The following is a 20,478-nucleotide window of genomic DNA, read 5'->3' as shown; positions in this document are numbered from 1 at the left end:
AACATGGAAACCACAAGCAACTTTTGCTCAACAAGGTCAAAGCTCAAATTATGCTCATAACCAGCAGTAAATGCAGCAGAATATACCTCAGTTTCAGCCTCAATTTTAGCCCACAAGGCAGCCACAACCTGGATATCAAGCAAGAGCACAACAATTCCTTCCACCTCATGAACCAAAGCCAAACTTGGAAAGCATGATGGAGAAATTTTTTGCTGAACAAAGCAAGATGAATAGCAAATTGGAGGAAGAAATGCAACACATGAGACAAACCATGGATCAATTACAAGTCCACAATCGTATGTTGGAGACTCAATTGGCTTAACAAGCAAGCTCGTCAGGAAGTAAATCCTATGGGAAACTACCTAGCCAACCGTAAAACCCTCATGAACAATGGAAGGTTGTGACCTTGAGAAGTGGTAAGAAAGTTGGTCAAGAGAGTGAAAACAAGATAGAAGAAAAAGAGAGCACAAAAGAAGAAAATTCAGTTAAGAGCAAGAAAAATAAAAAAGAAGAAGAAAGCAAAAGTGAGCAAGATGAGGGAGAGAAACCATACATCCCACCTGAGCCTTACAAGCCCACCCTTCCCTACCCTCAAAGATTCATCAAGCATAAGCTAGACAAACAATTTGGCAAATTCCTTGAAGTGCAAAAGAAGTTATATATCAATGTGCCATTCACTGAGGCACTATCCCAAATGCCAAGTTATGCCAAGTTTTTGAAGGAGATTCTTACCAACAAGAGAAAGCTACAAGATTATGACACCATCAACTTGGGAGAGCAATGCAGTGCTACAATTCAGAAGAAGTTACCTCCCAAACTCAGATCCAGGTGTGTTTTCCATCCCTTGTCATATAGGTGATAATTGTGTGGCAAATGCCTTATGTGACCTTGGAGCTAGTGTCAGCCTAATGCCACTTTCAATATATGAGAAGTTGAATATGGGAGAGTTGAAGCCCACAAACATGTATCTTTCATTGGCTGACCGTTCAATTACGTATCCAGAAGGCATTATAGAAAATGTGCCTATCAAGGTTGGGAAATTCTACATTCCGGTGGACTTTGTCATTTTAGATATGGAAGAAGACACAAAAATTCCTATCTTATTGGGAAGACCCTTTTTGGCAACAGCTGGTGCATTAATTGATGTAAAGGGTGAGAAATTGACACTTAGAGTGGGAGAAGATCAAATGATATTCAACATCAATCCAGCCATGAAAAGGAAACATGAAGAAGTTGAGTCTTGTTTGCGGGTAGACATTATTGATGAGATTGTTCAAGAGCATTTCAGAAAAAAGCTATCCACAAGACCCACTTGAAAATTGCTTAGTCCATGGTGGGAGCATTGATGATGACAATCATAACATAGCTGCTTTTGCACAACACTTGGAGAGCTCTCCACCACATCCTGAAGCCACAATTTTTCAGCTTAAAGAAGTGCAAACTTTGGAGATTAAATGATGCATACATTTTGCATAGTCATTTAGGTTTAATTTCATAGCTATTTTATTTGATTATTAGTCACTTTTAGCTAATTTCATTAGTTATTTAGTTAATTTTTCATAATTGTCAATTTTGGATTAATTTGTAATTTTTACTTTATTTTGTAGGAAAAATGGTGTTTTTGAAGGACTGAAAAGAAATTTTGCCACTGAGGAGTGACTTCTACAGCCAAAGATGTCAAAAACAAGTTTTCAAGTTGAAATATGCATTGACCAAATTGCGCATAACTTGCCGCATAAGCTATGCAGATCTGCATAAGGAGAAGAAACACTGTTCCAACACCTGCCGAATTGTGCATAAGGAGAGTGCATAGCTTATGCAGATTCATGCCTCCCATATGCAATCTCACGGAATTGTGCATAGCCTATGCGCCAAGTCATGCAGTTTCGCATAAGTGAACCAGAAACAGCCGAAAACTGCATAAGGGACTGCATAACTTATGCAGTCCACTTATGCAGTCCCACAAAGGTTTCATTAATGAGCTGGCAGAAGATTCCCTCAGAAAATTCCTCCTAAAACACACCATTTTAGGGCTCCATGTAAGAAAATGCTATAAATAGCCCCATTTCCCATTTTAGAAAGGAGAGGAGGCAAGTAGAGGAAGAAAAGGAGTGGAGGCAGCAGCTGAAGAGTCACTATCATTTCCTACTCCATTTCCATCCAGATTTGGGGATTTCTTTCTTTCCTTACATTTTTCCTACATTTCTAGTGTTTAGTTTCTTGTTTCTTTGCTTAGATTAAAGCTTATTTTCATATAAACTCAAATTATCTTGTAAACATTATGGATAGTGAGTAGTTTTATTTTGATTCTGGAGTAAGGGTTGTAATATTTGAGATATTTTGTGGATTTTGATTGGGTAATCCATATTTTGTGGTCTTAATGAGTTTTATTCATTTCTTGTGTGCTTAATGACATGCTTAGTGTAGGATCCCATTAAATAATGTTCTTAATCCATGGTTGAGGCACCAAAAGGAGAAGGCCTTGTGATAGATAATCAAGGAATTGGACTTAATTAACTTAGATCTAGAAATAGACTAAGGATTAAGAGGATTCATAGATTAATTAAACAACTTAATGGGTCTTAATTAACTCTAATTCCACGAAAGTAGGATTAGATTGATTAAGGCACTCTTTGTCTCACTCGAAAGGGAATTCAAGGGATTTAAGAATTAATCTCCTTAAAACCCATAAGCTTCATAAGATTGGATAACCAATTTAAAATCCCAAAATAGCTCGAATATGAAATCCCGAACTCCGGAATCGCCTTTTTATCATTGCTAATTTTCAATTGAATTTAATTGCTTGCCATTTTAAATCTTGCCATATTTGAACTTGCTTATTTCAATTTGATGCAATTTTAGTTTAATTAATACATTGTTGGATAGATTATTAATTTCGCACATATAGATTTCATACTCCAATACCCATTCAATCTATTGTTTTAATTTTGAAATTAGTTCAATTTAGTCAACTTTTTATATCAAAAATTCAATCATTAACACAACTCCTCGTGGGAACGATATCTTTACTGTATTACTTGTACGACCCGTGCACTTGCGGTTGGGCCACATCATTAAACCACCATCATTAAAGGTAGAGGATGCCCCAAAGGTAGATCTTAAACCTCTTCCTTCCAACCTCAGGTATGCTTTTCTTGGACCAAATGGAACATATCCTGTTATAATTAATGCATCTTTAACTGATATTGAGATTGACAAATTGTTGAGAGTTTTGAGAGAATATAGGAGAGTTTTGGGTTATACAATTAATGATATAAAGGGAATTAGTCCAACAGTCTGTATGCATTGAATTTTTCTAGAGCCAAATAGTAAACCTTCTATTGAACACCAAAGAAGATTGAATCCTACAATGAAGGATGTTGTTAGAAAGGAAATCCTGGAATTACTAGCTGCTGGAATTATTTACCCCATTTTTTATAGTGAGTGGGTTAGTCCTATGCATGTTATACCAAGAAAAGGTGGGGTGACAGTTGTTAAAAATGAGAATAATGAATTGATACCCACTAGAACTGTTACAGGCTGGAGAATGTGCATAGACTATAGGAAGTTGAACAATGCTACAAGAAAAGACCATTTTCCCCTTCCTTTTATGGATCAAATGTTAGAGAGATTAGCCAAGCATTCTTACTTTTGTTACTTAGATGGATATTCTGATTTCTTTCAAATTCCAATCCATCTTGATGACTAAGAAAAAACTACCTTTACATGTCCCTATGGCACCTTTGCATATCGAAGGATGCCATTCGGATTGTGTAATGCGCCTACCACCTTTCAACGGTGCATGATGGCCATTTTTTCTGATTTTATTGAAGAAATTATGGAGGTCTTCATGGATAACTTTTCAGTATATGGCACTAATTTTGATTCATGCTTGACTAATTTGTCTAAAATCTTGCAGAGGTGTGCTGATAATGATCTGGTGTTGAATTGGGAGAAATGCCACTTTATGGTCTAAGAGGGGATCGTTTTAGGGCATTTGATATCAAACAGGGGAATAGAAGTAGATAGAGCCAAAATAGAAATTATTGAAAAAATGCCCCCGCCAACCGCTATCAAAGGAGTGCGGAGTTTTCTTAGACATGCCAGGTTTTACTAGCGATTTATTCAGGATTTTTCTAAACTTGCTAAACCCTTAACAAATCTTTTGAATCATGATGTTAAATTTAATTTTAATCAAGATTGTATGGTTGCTTTTTGCAGGTTAAAGATGGCATTAACAACAACTCCTATCATGCATGTGACGCCCCTTACCCGTCTACTGTATAGCCGAGCAAAAAGTGCCACATTCGATGGTGGAGCACCCTGTCTTGTTTTATCATATCTATTGTAAACTTTTGATGTCATTTTAAATATGTATTCTATGTGTAATTTTTTTTTTATGACTTATTTCTGTGGAGACCCGGACAGAGCCTCCCCTATTTTATTAGCATCTGGCAGGTTCCACTATCACCTGTTAACATATTCATAGTCATCTCACATATTTCCATATCATATTCTCTTTTATCATATCATTCACAACTACTTATGAGATCTCAAAATGAAGTATCATCTATTGCATTCATATAGAAATTCATAGACAATAAATTACAAGTTTTCATTTCAATCTCAAGTTTAATTTCAAGTCCAAAATGAAATACATCATAAACTAGTAATTACATCATGACTAAACATAATTAACCAAAATACTAGTCTATACATGGGCCCTACCAAAATACAACTGTAGAGGTGACTAGTAAATACTTGCAGATCTGATCGGTCTCTGTGTGAGCACTACTACTGCTGCTGCTGTGGCTGCTGGGACTGATCTCGAGTACCTACGCGATGGAAAACTAACGCGCTAAGCATAATGCTTAGTGGTGCATAATTTGTAATAACAATAATTTAACAATTTAAATAATAATGGTAAATTCATAATTTCTGTGTCTTTTACATTTTTATTTCACTTTGGGAACAATTTAATTTATCAGGATCTTTTCTGTTTACTTATTGTATATTCAATCTTAATTAATCATTTTCAATGCCCAAGAAACCTATAACAAATTATAAAAATTTGGATGCACGGGTGTATCTTGGTTAGACGACCATATATCATCCAAAGATATACGTCTGTCAGGCACGAGGCCAGTTGTCAGGTACGAGACTAGCTGTCATGCTTGTAAAGCTAGAAATAAAGTAGGCACAATGGCCAGTAAGTAGGAATATAGCCTGTAGAACAATCTGTCAGGCACGAGGCCAGCTGTCAGGTACGAGACCAGCTGTCAGGCTTGTAAAGCCAGAAATAAAGTAGGCACAATGGCCAGTAAGTAGGAATATAGCCTGTAGAACAATCATACCAGACATTTATTGTCAGTTCATGATTTTCTTGGTAGGCAGTATTGCTATCTGTAGTCTCTAATTGGTATACCAATTTATCCAAACTAAATAAATAAGTCTAGGTATACTATGGGTAATTAAACATTTTTAATTAATTTAGCACTATTCACTGTTACTATTTTCTAGTACTGTTCATTGGTACCATTAATTTCATATTAATAGGACATTAGTCCCAATTTACATATTCATATCATTTTTAATATTTAATTATCCTTATGAGTATTTCAATTATCATATATAGCATTTTTCCCATGAACCTTTCTTTAGGTTCATGTTGATGTGTTATTTTTATCTAGGAATTTGACTAGGTTAAGATATCTATTTACTCACACTTCCTTCATAACAATTGCTCTTCTATGTTTAAACTTGAATTTTACTTTTTGAATCACTAAATTTGGGGTTATGGAACTCAAGTTATGGTCAAAATACCAAAGGAACAGTATTTTGGACAATTTCTGGGTTGGCAGTTTTAGTGACTCAAATTATGCTAACAATTTGATTTGGTTAAAGGCAAAACTGGATCAAGTGGTCTTCATGAAAAGTGTAGCCCTATGTTTAAGCTTTCCATTGATGAAATTTTAGGTCATTTGGACCAGTATAGAGAGAGTTATACGTGTTCATTTGGTCATTTTCTAGGTTGGCAGTTTTAGTGACCCAAATTGTGCTAACAATTTGAATTAGTTAAAGGCAAAACTGGGTCAAGTGCTCTTCATGAAAATTGTAGCCCTATGTCTAAGCTTTCCATTAATGAAATTTTAGGTCATTTGGACCAGTATAGAGAGAGTTATGGCTAAATGAATAGGCTGTTCATTTGGTCATTTTCTGGATTTCAGTATTTGGTCATCCGGGTTTGGGTAGAGAATTGGTTATCATTTTGACAGAATTTGGGCAGGGTTCCTTCTTGAAAAATGAAGGTTTGGACGTCCCAAAACACCTCCAATTAGCCTCATACCAATTAGGGCAACACAAAGGGAGATATGGCAATAAAAACCTACTGGATTCAATAATAACACAACCTATAGAAAATTCACACTCCCAATTTCAATCTCCTCCTTCTTCCAAACTCCAAATAAGCATATATGGCGCTTCTATAAGCATCAATCTCAACTCAACCAAGTTAATTTCAAGTATTTACATAAAGTCCCCACATTATATACATAAACCCTAATTCCAATCACCCAATTTACACAAACTCAACTCTTTTACACTTCTTATCATATCAACTATTCAAACATCCTTATGGAACCATTTTTCAGTATTTAAAAGCAGCAAACCTCACAAGATTCATGGCTGCCAAAATTAGGGTTCTTCAATTTCTTTTTATTTATTTTCATTTTCTTGGAATACTCACTCATCTCATCATTCTTACAAGATTTAAAGAACAGAGGGAGTGGTATTTTTACACTTACCTTGTGACCCAACTTGCAAACTTCAATTTCTCTTCTTCAAATGGGTATCTAAAGCTTCCTTAGGGTGTGGGAAGTATTTTTAATGAGGAGTGTTATGGGTTTTGGTGAGGAAATGAGGGAGAAATCATGCTTGGAGCTTGAATGACAATGGTGGAAATGAGGGACCAAGGGTGGGCGGCAACTTGAGGGAGAGAGAGAGAAAGAGTGGAGAAGAAGATGGTGTTTGGTGGCTTTTGTCTCTTATGGCTATATATATATATATATACATTTATGTGTACTTAATTTTTTTTTTTAAATGCCATAAGTCTTTTTATTTTCCTTTCTTTTCTTTTCTTTCCTTTTCTTCTTCTTTCCTAATTCAACTCATAATATTAATTTGTGTTAATTATTTTTATTCTCTAAATTTTATTTTGACATTTAGGTCAAAATTCACCTTTGGGGGTAATATAACCAAAATGCCCTTAGTAGTGCATATTGGGTTATTTTTATTATTTTTGTACCAATTTATAAATCCTCCAAACTTTAATTTGTTTTTCTCCAAATTTTTTCTATATTTTCTTAACATTGATTTCTTCAATTTATGCCTCCTCACTATAGTTTAGGTGTAGTTCCAGATATTTTGACTGTTCGAACAGACATTAGTCGTCGAAACAGTAAAATGTACGGACTACCTATGGTGAGGGCATTACGATTCTTCCCCTCTAATAACAATTTCGTCCTTGAAATTTACCTAATGTGAAGAGCTGAGGGAACTGCTGCCTCATCGTCTCCTCGCTCTCCCATGTCGCTTTTTCCATGTTGTGGTGTCTTCGTAAGACTTTCATTAGTGGGATCCTCTTGTTTCTGAGTTCTTTCACTTCCCATGCCAAGATTCTGACTGGTTCTTCTTCATATGTCAGATCAGGTTGCACAATTATCTCCTCTGCTGAAATGACATGTGAAGGATCTGATCTGTATCTCCTAAGCATCGACACATGGAATACACTGTGGATCTTATCCAGCTCAGGTGGTAAAGCTAGCTTGTAGGCTACTGGACCCACACGCTCAATGACATCGTATGGACCAATAAGCCTAGGGCTCAACTTACCCTTCTTACCAAATCTCAGTACTTTCTTCCAAGGTGCTATCTTAAGAAAGACCTTATCGCTAACCTCATACTCTATATCCTTTCTCCTCAAGTCGGCATATGACTTCTGTCTGTCCGATGCGACTTTCAAATTGTCTTTGATGAGTTTCACCTTTTCCTCTATTTGTCTCACTAAATCTGGGCCCACCACTTTCTCCTTACCCATTTCTGTCCAACATAAGGGAGTTCTACATCTCCTCCCATACAATGCTTCATATGGAGCCATTTTTATACTGGCTTGGCATCTGTTGTTGTAAGCAAACTCTACCAAAGGAAGATACTTCTCCCAACTTCCTTCGAAATCAATGATACAGCTTCTCAACATATCCTCCAATACCTATTATGTGATTCATGTAATTTTTAGTAGTCTTTTAACATTTATAATAATTTACTAGGTTCTAAGGGTTACCTGAATCACCCGTTCTGACTGTCCATCCGTCTGTGGATGAAAAGCCATACTAAAGTGTAGTTGAGTGCCTAAAGACTCCTGTAGCCTCTTCTAAAACCTCGAAGTAAATCTCGGGTCTCGATCAGATATGATCGATGTTGGCACTCCATGTAGCCGGACTATCTCATCTATGTAAATTTCTGCTAATCTCTCTAATGAGTAGTCGGTTCTAACTGGTAAGAAATGAGCTAACCTGGTTAATCTATCCACAATCACCCATATAGTATCATGCTTCCTCTGTGTCAATGGTAGCCCAGTCACAAAATCCATGGTAACGCGATCCCATTTCCATTCTGGTATGGATATAGGTTGCAATAACCCTGATGGAACCTGATACTCAGTCTTAACCTGCTGGCATGTCAAACATCTAGTTACAAAATCACCAATCTCTTTCTTCATTCTAGGTCACCAATAATGTGTTTTCAGGTCTTGGTACATCTTAGTACTTCCTGGGTGCATAGCATGGAAGCTACTGTGTGCCTCTTTCAAGATATTCTTTTTCAGTTCCTCATCTCTTGGTACACATATTCTGCCTTTATAGTACAAGCACCCATCTCCTTTCAACTCATAATCAATCTCCTTCCCCTCTTGAGTTCTGCCCATAACAGTTAGTAACTTTTCATCCCTTAACTGTGCTTCTTGTATTTGCTGTAGCAAGTTTGGCTTTATAAGCAACTCAGCCATAAGTACCCTATCTTGTGCTAAAGACAATCGAGCATTCAATGCTCTTAAAGCCATCATGGACTTCCTGCTTAGGGCGTCAGCCACTACATTTGCCTTCCCAGGATGATAGTCGATCACACAGTAATAGTCTTTAAGGAATTCAATCCATCTCCTCTGTCTCAAATTGAGTTCCTTCTGAGTTGGCAAGTACTTTGGACTCTTGTGATCAGTGTAGATATAACACTTCTCACCATATAGGTAATGCCTCCATATCTTCAATGCAAATATTATTGCCGCCAATTCCAGATCATGAGTTGGGTAGTTCTTTTCATTTGGCCTTAGCTGTCTAGAAGCATAGGCAACTACTTTCTCTTCCTGCATCAGAACACACTCAAGCCCATTGTGAGAGGCATCACTATAGATCACATAGTCTTTCTCTGACTCTGGTTGTGTCAACACTGGAGCTTCTGTAAGCATAGCCTTCAGCTTCTCAAAGCTAGTTTGACATTTATCATTCCAGTCAAACTTTGCATTCTTATGCAGTAACTTAGTCAGTGGGGCTGCTATAAGGGATAATCCCTTCACAAATCTCCTGTAGTATCCAGTTAACCCCAAAAAGCTTTTGACTTTTGTTACATTTTTGGGAGGCTTCTATTCAACTATTGCTTCAATCTTCCTTGGATCTACCCTGATTCCATCTGCTGACACAATGTGTCCAAGAAAGGATATCTCATCCAACCAAAAGTCACAGTTGGATAACTTGGCATACAACTGCTTTTCTCACAGTGTCTATAGTACTACTCTCAAGTGTTCATCATGTAATGGCCCGGCCCACTAGTGATATTGTCCGCTCTGGGCCGAAGCCCTCACGGTTTTAAAACGCGTCACTAGGGGTTACGAACCACCAACTTATAAACCCAGCATCTCTCCCGTGTTTTGTCGATGTGGGATTTGCCTAGGGTGTTACAATCCACCCCCCTCATGGGACTCAGCGTCCTCGCTGAGGTTTACCCCACCATCGTTCAAGGTTGCACGCGGAGCGGCTCTGATACCACAAATGTAACGGCTCGGCCCACTAGTGATACTGTCCGCTCTGGGCTGAAGCCCTCACGGTTTTAAAACGCGTTAATAGGGGTTACAAACCATCAACTTATAAACCCAGCATCTCTCCCGTATTTTGTCGATGTGGGATTTGCCTAGGGTGTTACAATCAGCGTCCTCGCTGAGGTTTGCCCCACCATCATTCAAGGTTGCACGCGGAGCGGCTCTGATACCACAAATGTAACGGCTCGGCCCACTAGTGATATTGTCCGCTCTGGGCTGAAGCCCTCACGGTTTTAAAACGCGTCAATAGGGGTTACAAACCATCAACTTATAAACCCAGCATCTCTCCCGTGTTTTGTCGATGTGGGATTTGCCTAGGGTGTTATGTGGGATTTGTTGTAACACCTTAGGCAAATCCCACATCGACAAAACACGGGAGAGATGCTGGGTTCATAAGTTGACAGTTTGTAACCCATAGTGACGCGTTGTAAAACCGTGAGGGCTTGACCAGGCGGACAATATCACTAGTGGGCGAGCCATTACATTTGTGGTATCGAGCGCTCAGTGTGCAACCTTGGCGATGGTGGGGCAAACCTCAACGAGGCCCGAGTCCCATAAGGGGGTGGATTGTAACACCTAGGCAAATCCACATCGACAAAACACGGGAGAGATCTTTGGGTTCATAAGTTGATGGTTCGTAACCCCTATTGACGGGTTTTAAAACCGTGAGGGCTTCGGCCCAGAGCGGACAATATCACTAGTGGGCCGGACCATTACATTTGAAAAAATTTGGACCATTTCTCGATTTGTGCGTGTCATCCTTGTAATGGTCCGGCCCACTAGTGATATTGTCCGCTCTGGGCCGAAGCCCTCACGGTTTTAAAACGCGTCATTAGGGGTTACGAACCATCAACTTATAAACCCAGCATCTCTCCCGTGTTTTGTCAATGTGGGATTTGCCTAGGGTGTTACAATCCACCCCCCTTATGGGACTCAGCGTCCTCGCTGAGGTTTGCCCCACCATCGCTCAAGGTTGCACGCGGAGCGGCTCTGATACCACAAATGTAATGGCTCGGCCCACTAGTGATATTGTCCGCTCTGGGCTGAAGCCCTCACGGTTTTACAACGCGTCACTATGGGTTACAAACTGTCAACTTATGAACCCAGCATCTCTCCCGTGTTTTGTCGATGTGGGATTTGCCTAAGGTGTTACAATCCACCCCCCTTATGGGACTCAGCGTCCTCGCTGAGTTTTGCCCCACCATCGCTCAAGGTTGCACGCGGAGCGGCTCTGATACCACAAATGTAATGGCTCGGCCCACTAGTGATATTATCCGCTCTGGGCCGAAGCCCTCACGGTTTTACAACGCGTCACTATGGGTTACAAACTATCAACTTATGAACCCAGCATCTCTCCCGTGTTTTGTCGATGTGGGATTTGCCTAAGGTGTTACAATCCACCCCCCTTATGGGACTCAGCGTCCTCGGCGGTTTGCCACCATCGTTCAGGTTGCCGCGGGCGCTCTGATACCACAAATGTAATGGTCCGGCCCACTAGTGATATTGTCCGCTCTGGGCCGAAGCCCTCACGGTTTTAAAACGCGTCATTAGGGGTTACGAACCATCAACTTATAAACCCAGCATCTCTCCCGTGTTTTGTCGATGTGGGATTTGCCTAGGGTGTTACATTTGCCTAGGGTGTTACAATTTTGTAACACCCTAGGCAAATCCCACATCGACAAAACACGGGAGAGATGCTGGGTTTATAAGTTGATGGTTTGTAACCCCTATTGACGCGTTTTAAAACCGTGAGGGCTTCAGCCCAGAGCGGACAGTATCAATAGTGGGCCGAGCCGTTATATTTGTGGTATCAGAGCCGCTCCGCGTGCAACCTTGAACGATGGTGGGGCAAACCTCAACGAGGACGCTGAGTCCCATGAGGGGGGTGGATTGTAACACCCTAGGCAAATCCCACATCGACAAAACACGGGAGAGATGCTGGGTTTATAAGTTGATGGTTTGTAACCCCTATTGACGCATTTTAAAACCGTGAGGGCTTCAGCCCAGAGCGGACAGTATCACTAGTGGGCCGAGCCGTTACACGTCATGCTCCTCCCGATTCTTAGAATACACCAATATATTATCTATAAAGACCACAACAAACCGATCCAAGTAGGGATAAAAGATGCGGTTTATTAGGTCCATGAAAGCTGCTGGTGCATTTGTTAGCCTAAATGGCATCACTAGGAACTCATAGTGTCTATACCGGGTCCTGAAAGCAGTTTTAGGAACATCTGTCTTCTTCACTCTCAACTGGTGATAGCCTGATCTGAGATCTATCTTGGAAAATACTCCAGCTCCCCTCAACTGATCAAACAGGTCATCTACCCTAGGTAAAGGGTATTTGTTTTTCACAGTCACCTTATTCAGCTATCTGTAGTCTATACATAACCGAAGGGTACTGTCCGTCTTCTTCACAAATAGCACTGGTGCTCCCCAGGGTGACACACTAGGGCGTATGAAGCCCTTGTCTAGTAGCTCTTGTAACTGAACTTTCAACTCTCTCAGTTCAGTAGGTACCATCCTATATGGAGCAATGGACATCGGCGCAATACCTAGCATAACCTCTATGGCAAACTCCACTTCTCTATCGGGTGGCAAACCCGGCAACTCTTTCGGAAACACATCCGGAAAATCACATACAGTGGGGATCTCCTACATGCTTGGGCTAGTCTTCCTGGTGTCAACCACATGTGCTAAGAAAGCCTCACAGCCCTTTCTTATCAATCTCCTGGCTATTGTGGCTGATATGATGGTGGAAAGATAACCTGTTCCTTCACCCACAACTGTAACCTCATCCCCATCTACTGTATATAGTGACATCCTCTTTAGCCGACAATCTACCATCGCCTGATGATGTGATAACCAGTCCATACCCAATATCACATCGAACTCATGGAATGGTAGCTCAATCAAGTCAACTAAAAACTCATACCCTTGTATTTTCAGAGGACAACCCTTGTAGACCTTTTTCACCATGACACTATAGCCTAAAGGGTTTGTAACTTATATGTCCTCCTCTAGTTCCTCTACTTGTACCCCTCTATCAACTGGTGGTGTGATACACACATATGAATGTGTGGAACCCGGATCAATCAATGCACATACTAGCAGATAATAAAGGGAAAATGTACCTCTAATGACATCAGCTGGCTCTGGCTCATCTCGAGCTCTCATGGCATAAGCACGAGGTGCTACCCTAATCCCCTGCCTCTGCGGTAGGCCTCGCAGTGATGGCCTCGTGATGTGCCACCAGGCCTCGCAGGTCTCCTACCCCTCTGTGCTGCTGGGGTAGACCTCTCTATCTGAGGCAGAGCAGTGGGAGCACTAGTGTTCCTCTGTGGACAATCCTTCAGGAAGTGATCCGTAGACCCACATCTGAAACATCCACTGATGCACCAGATTGTCCTCCTCCTCTCCTTGGAGCAAACTGAGACTTCTGTTTCTTACCCCGACCCTGAGTCTGACCCTGAGACTCCTTGGGCCTCTTACTACCCATATTTGCTGAACTGGACTGACCAAACCTAGAACCCCTCTGGCGTTGCCTATCCTTTTTGGACTGCTCTTCATTTCTGACTCTCTCCACATTAGGGGCTGATGCTATCAACAGAGAGAAATCTGTGAAGTGGTGAGATGTCACTATCAACTTGATGTTGTCATTCAGTTCATCCTCAAATCTTCTGCATTTATCAACCTCTGTCGGTATCAACTCCAATGCATATTCGCTAAGTCTCACGAATTCTCGCTCATATTCGGAGACTGTCAGCTGCCTCTGTCTCAGTGCCAGGAATTCTCTCCTTCTGGCCTCCAAGTACACATGACTGATGTATTTCTTTCTAAATTCAGCCAGAAAGAACTCCCAGGTGATCTGTACAGGCTGTACTACTCTAGATACTGTCACCCACCATCTATATGCATCCTCCTGTAGCAGTGACAGAGCACACTCTAACTGCTGCTCTGGGGTGCAGTGCAACTGCTGTAATACCCTCTCAGTCCTCTCCAGCCAATACTCTGCTGCGGCTGGATCATCATCCCTCTTACCTCTGAAGTCAATTGCCCCATACTTCCACAGTCTCTCTAGTGGAGATCTGTGTACAGGTTGCAGCTGTGGGGGTGGAGGTGGTTGTACAGGTGGTGGCTGTGGCTGTGGCTGTAGAGGTGGAGGTGGCTGTGGCTGGGGAATGGCTCCATGATCTGACAGAACAGCTGTGTCATCTATTCATAGAAGGCTTGCTGTGCCCTATTCACAGTACCTTGAGATGACTCTGCTCTACAACCACTTCTCCCCCAACTAGGAGCAGGTGCATGACTCTCTACTTCCTCCTCTATCGGTCCTAGAGGTCCGTGCTCTGAAGGATCAGATGCCATCGATCCTATAAAACAGACAAAGAAACATATCTGCATTAGTGTCACCTCGACTCCATTTAAAGGCCCATGCATGTGATGCACTCTATCTATTTCTAACTATTTAGGTCTAGGACCGCCTAAACCTCTGATCTGATACCACTAAATGTGACGCCCCTTACCTGTCTACTGTATAGCCGAGCAAGAAGTGTCACATTTGGTGCCGGAGCACCCTATCTTGTTTTATCATATCTATTGTAAACTTTTGATGTCATTTAAAACATGTATTCTATGTGTAAATTTTTTTTTTTATGACTTATTTCTGTGGAGACCCGGACAGGGCCTCCCCTGTTTTATTAGCATCTGGCGGGTTCCACTATCACCTGTTAACATATTCATAGTCATCTCACATATTTCCATATCATCATATTCTCTTTTATCATATCATTCACAACTATTTATGAGATCTCAAAATGAAGTATCATCTATTGCATTCATATGGAAATTCATTGATAATAAATTACAAGTTTTCATTTCAATCTCAAGTTTAATTTTAAGTCCAAAATGAAATACATCATAAACTAGTAATTACATCATGACTAAACATAATTAACCAAAATACTAATCTATATATGGGCCCTATCAAAATACAACTGTAGAGGTAACTAGTAAACACTGGCAGATCTGATCGGTCTTTGTGTGAGCACTACTACTGTTGCTGCTGCGGTTGCTGGGACCGATCTCCAGTACCTACGCGATGGAAAACTAACGCGCTAAGCATAATGCTTATTGGTGCATAATTTATAATAACAATAATTTAACAATTTAAATAATAATGGTAAATTCATAATTTCTGTGTCTTTTACATTTTTATTTCACTTTGGGAACAATTTAATTTATCAGGATCTTTTCTGTTTACTTATTGTATATTCAATCTTAATTAATCATTTTCAATGCCCAAGAAACCTATAACAAATTATAAAAGCTGGATGCACGGGTGTATACTGGTTAGACAGCCATATGTCTGTCCAGTATACGTCTGTCAGGCACGAGGCCAGCTGTCGGGCACGAGACCCGCTGTCAGGCTTGTAAAGCCAGAAATAAAGTAGGCACAATGGCCAGTAAGTAGGCATATAGCCTGTAGAACAATCATACCAGACATATATTATCAGTTCATGATTTTCTCGATAGGCAGTACTGCTATCTGTAGTCCCTAATTGGTATACCAATTTATCCAAACTAAATAAATAAGTCTAGGTATACAATGGGCAATTAAACATTTTTAATTAAATTAGCACTATTCACTGTTACTATTTTCTAATACTGTTCATTGGTACCATTAATTTTATATAAATAGGACATTAGTCCCAATTTACATATTCATATTATTTTAATATTTAATTATCCTTATGAGTATTTTAATTATCATATATAGCATTTTTCCCATGAACCTTTCTTTAGGTTCATGTTGATGTGTTATTTTTATCTAGGAATTTGACTAAGTTATGATGTCTATTTAGTCACACTTTCTTCATAACAATTGCTCCTCTATGTTTAAAATTGAATTTCAGTTTTTGAATCACTGAATTTGGGGTTATAGAACTCAAGTTAAGGTCAAAATACTAAAGGAACAGTATTTTGGATAATTTCTGGGTTGGCAGTTTTAGTGACTCAAATTATGTTAACAATTTGATTTGGTTAAAGGCAAAACTGGGTCAAGTGGTCTTCATGAAAAGTATAGCCCTATGTCTAAGCTTTCCATTGATGAAATATTAGGTCATTTGGACTAGTATAGAGAGAGTTATGACCAAATGAACACGTCATTTGGTCATTTTTTGGGTTGGCAATTTTAGTGACCCAAATTTTGCTAACAATTTGAATTAGTTAAAGGCAAAACTGGGTCAAGTGGTGTTCATGAAAAGTGTAGCCCTATGTCTAAGCTTTCCATTGATGAAATTTTAGGTCATTTGGACTAGTATAGAGAGAGAGTTATGGCCAATTGAACACGTACTGTTCATTTAGTCATTTTCTGGGTTTCAGTGTTTGGTCATTCGGGTTTGGGTAGAGAATTTGTCATGATTTTGACAGAATTTAGGCAGGGTTCCTTCTTGAAAAATGAAGGTTTGGATGTCCCAAAACACCTCCAATTGGCCTCATACCAATTGGGGCAACACAAAGGGAGATATGGCAATAAAAATCTACTGGATTCAATAACAACACAACCTACAGAAAATTCACACTCCCAATTTCAATCTCCTCCTTCTTCTAAACTTGAAATAAGCATATATGGCACTTCTATAAGCATCAATCTCAACTCAACCAAGTCAATTTCAAGTATTTACATAAAGTCTCCACATCATATACATAAACCCTAATTCCAATCACCCAATTTACACAAACTCAACTCTTTTACACTTCTTATCATATCAACTATTCAAACATCCTTATAGGACTATTTTTCATCATTTAAAAATAGCAAACCTCACAAGATTCATGGCTGCCAAAATTAGGGTTCTTCAATTTCTTTTTATTTGTTTCATTTTCATGGAATACTCACTCATCTCATTATTCTTACAAGATTTAAAGAAGAGAGGGAGTGGTATTTTTACACTTACCTTGTGACCCAACTTGCAAACTTCAATTTCTCTTCTTCAAATGGGTATCTAAAGCTTCCTTAGGGTATGGGGAGTATTTTTAATGAAGAGTGTTATGGGTTTTAGTGAGGAAATGAGGGAGAAATCAAGCTTGGAGCTTGAATGACAATGGTGGAAATGAGGGACCAAGGATGGGCAGCAACTTGAGGGAGAGAGAGAGAAAGAGTGGAGAAGAAGATGGTGTTTAGTGGCTTTTGTTTCTTATGGCTATATATATATATATATATATATATATATATATATATACATTTATGTGTACTTAAAATTTTTTTTTTTAAATGCCATAAGTCTTTTTATTTTCCTTTCTTTTCTTTTCTTTCCTTTTCTTCTTCTTTCCTAATTCAACTCATAATATTAATTTGTGTTAATTATTTTTATTCTCTAAATTTTATTTTGACATTTAGGTTAAAATTCACCTCTGGGAGTGAAATGACTAAAATGCCTTTCATAATGCATATCGGGTTATTTTTATTATTTTTGTACCAATTTATAAATCCTCTAAACATTAATTTATTTTTTTTCCAAATTTTTTCTATATTTTCTTAACATTTATTTCTTCAATTTATGCCTCCTCATTATAGTTTAGGTGTAGTTCCAAACATTTTGACTATCCGAACAGACATTAGTTATCGGAACAGTAAAATGTGCGGACTACCTATGGTGAGGGCGTTACAATGCAACCCCCGGATTGGACTTTGCCATTCGAAATCATGTGTGATGCAAGCGAGTTTGCTGTTGGAGCTGTCCTTGGCCAGTGAAAAGATAGAAAACCTTATGCCATTTACTATGCAAGCCGAACCTTTGATGAAGCTCAAGTTAATTATGCTACAACTGAAAAGGAGTTCCTTGCGGTAGTATTTGCACTCAATAAATTCCGTCCTTATTTGGTCAACTCAAAGGTAATAGTTTTCACTGATCATGCAGCAATAAGGTATTTAATGAGCAAGAAAGAAGCTAAATCTAGGTTGATTAGATGGATTTTGTTACTTCAAGAATTTGATTTAGAAATAAGAGAGAAAAAAGGTGTTGAGAATGTGGTAGCTGATCACCTTTCTAGGATAAAAACTGAAAATAAAGATGATGATATTGTGCCAATTGATGAGTTTTTTATGAATGAGCAGTTGTATGTGTTAAAATCTGCACTCCCATGGTTTGCTGATATTGTGAATTATTTGTCTTGTGGTGTCTTGCCACCTGATTTATCTTGGCAGCAAAAGAAAAGATTCTTGCATGATGTTAAATTTTATTATTGGGAAGAGCCTCTTTTGTTTAGGAGATGTAATGATGGAATAATTAGGAGATGTATACCAGAGGAAGAAATAAATGATGTTATCTATCATTGTCATTCCTCTGAATATGGTGGTCATTGTAGTGTCTCAAAAACTGTTGAAAAAGTCTTGACATCAGGTTTCTATTGGCCTAATATGTTTAAACATGTGAGAGACTTTGTAAGCAAGTGTGATAGGTGTCAAAGGGTAGGCAATATTTCCAAGAGAGATGAGATGCCCCAACAGTCCATATTAGAAGTTGAATTGTTTGATGTGTGGGGAATTGATTTCATGGGGCCATTTCCATCCTCTTATGGGAATAAATATATCTTGGTAGGGGTGGACTATGTATCTAAATGGGTAGAAGCTATTGCTACACCTACCAATGATGCAAAAGTTATGGTGAAATTTCTGAAAAAATTTGTTTTGACCAGATTTGGTACCCCATGTGTCATAATCAGTGATGATGGTAGCCATTTTTGCAATCACCAATTTGAAAAATTGATGAGAAAGTATGGGGTAAAGCATAGGATTGCCACACCATATCACCCTCAAACAAATGGCCAAGTAGAAATCACAAATAGAGAAATTAAGAAAATCTTAGAGAAAACTATCAACAAGTCTAGAAAAGATTGGTCCCTTAAATTAGATGACACTCTTTTGACATATAGAATAGCCTTTAAAACCCCCATAGGAACTACAACTTATAAGTTAGTTTTTGGGAAATCATACCATTAGTTCGTAGAGTTAGAACATAAAGCTTATTGGGCCATAAGAGCAATCAATTTTGATTTATAAGCTGCTGGACACAAAAGACTTTTGCAACTTGATGAGTTAGAAGAATTGAGACTTGACGCTTATGAAAATGCTATGATCTATAAAGAAAGAACTAAAAATGGCATGATAAGCATATCAAGAAAAAGGACTTTAAAGAAGGAGATTTGGTGCTCTTATTCAATTCAAGGTTGAAATTTTTTCTAGGAAAATTAAAATCAAGGTGGTCAGGTCCATTTGAAGTTGTGAAAGTTTTTCCTCATGGTGCTGTGAAAATTTTTGGTGAAAAATCTGATAATTTCAAGGTAAATGGGCAAAGGTTGAGGCATTATTCAGTTGGTGAGCCAATTGAGAAGATAGCAACCTGCTATCTCTCTCATTCTCCATAAAATTTAGATTGAGTAAGGTCAAGCTAAAGACCTAAACTTAGCATTTCTGGTTATAACCCACAAATTTTTATTGATTCTTTATTTCTTTCATATATTTGTTTTAAATTTTTCTATACTCTTTATTCAAAGTTTGACATTGTTCTAATCTTCTTATGCAGATGGGATATAATTCATTGCAAGCAAATTAGCATTAGTCATTTTGTTTTTGTTCTAGTTTTAAATTTAAGCTTTAAATTTTAGTTTTAAATTTGTTCACTTATACTTTTCATCTTTCTATTGTTGATTATTTGCTGGTGGATTTTGCAGGACTCATTGCCCTTTTTGTTAATTTTAAGAGGAAATTTTTTTCCAAACTTTGACATCTTGGTTTAAAAAAAGAAAATTGTTTGAATGTGGATGTGTGAATTGGTGCTTTGAAAATTTTTTTTTATGAGTGTTTGATGAACATAACAGGTTGAGCAATTAGAATTCATATTATGAAGGTCTAATCACTTGAAATCTAATTTGTTTCAATTTTTCAGGTACTGTGTAATTTTGTCAAATTTGGGCAGCAGATTTCACAACCTGCAGCACAATTGATTTTGGTTGTGTCGTAGCTTATGTTCACTGGGCGCAATTTGGGCAGAATATTTCACAACCTGCGGCACAGTCGATTTTGGTTGTGTCGTAGCTTATGTTCACTGGGCACAATTTGGGTAGAATATTTCACAATATGCGGTACAATCAATTTTGGTTGCGTCATAGCTTGTGTTCATTGGGCACAATTTGGGCAGAAGATTTCACAACTTTCGGTACAACCTCCATCCTTGTGTTCTAACTTGTGTCTTTTATTTTGTTTTGCAGGTTGACAACCTAATTCACCAGAATGGGCCCGTAACCAACCCCATGCCCAAAAAGCCCACTAA

General features: G+C 38.7%; 1 protein-coding gene across 1 annotated transcript in view; it reads left to right on the top strand.

The window, feature by feature from the left end:
- Positions 1-19,761, top strand: part of LOC131180700 (vegetative cell wall protein gp1-like) — a 38,103-nt gene extending 18,342 nt beyond the window's left edge. The window contains exon 2 of the mRNA XM_058148064.1: positions 19,732-19,761. Coding sequence (XP_058004047.1) covers positions 19,732-19,761 — 30 coding nt within the window. The remainder of the gene's footprint in view (positions 1-19,731) is intronic.
- The last annotated feature ends 717 nt before the right edge of the window (positions 19,762-20,478 follow it).

This window comes from Hevea brasiliensis, chromosome 6 (genome assembly GCF_030052815.1).
Source record: "Hevea brasiliensis isolate MT/VB/25A 57/8 chromosome 6, ASM3005281v1, whole genome shotgun sequence".
NCBI classification, from domain to species: Eukaryota; Viridiplantae; Streptophyta; class Magnoliopsida; order Malpighiales; family Euphorbiaceae; genus Hevea; species Hevea brasiliensis.
Note: the sequence above shows the minus strand (reverse complement) of the source record. Positions and strands in the feature narration are given on the sequence as shown.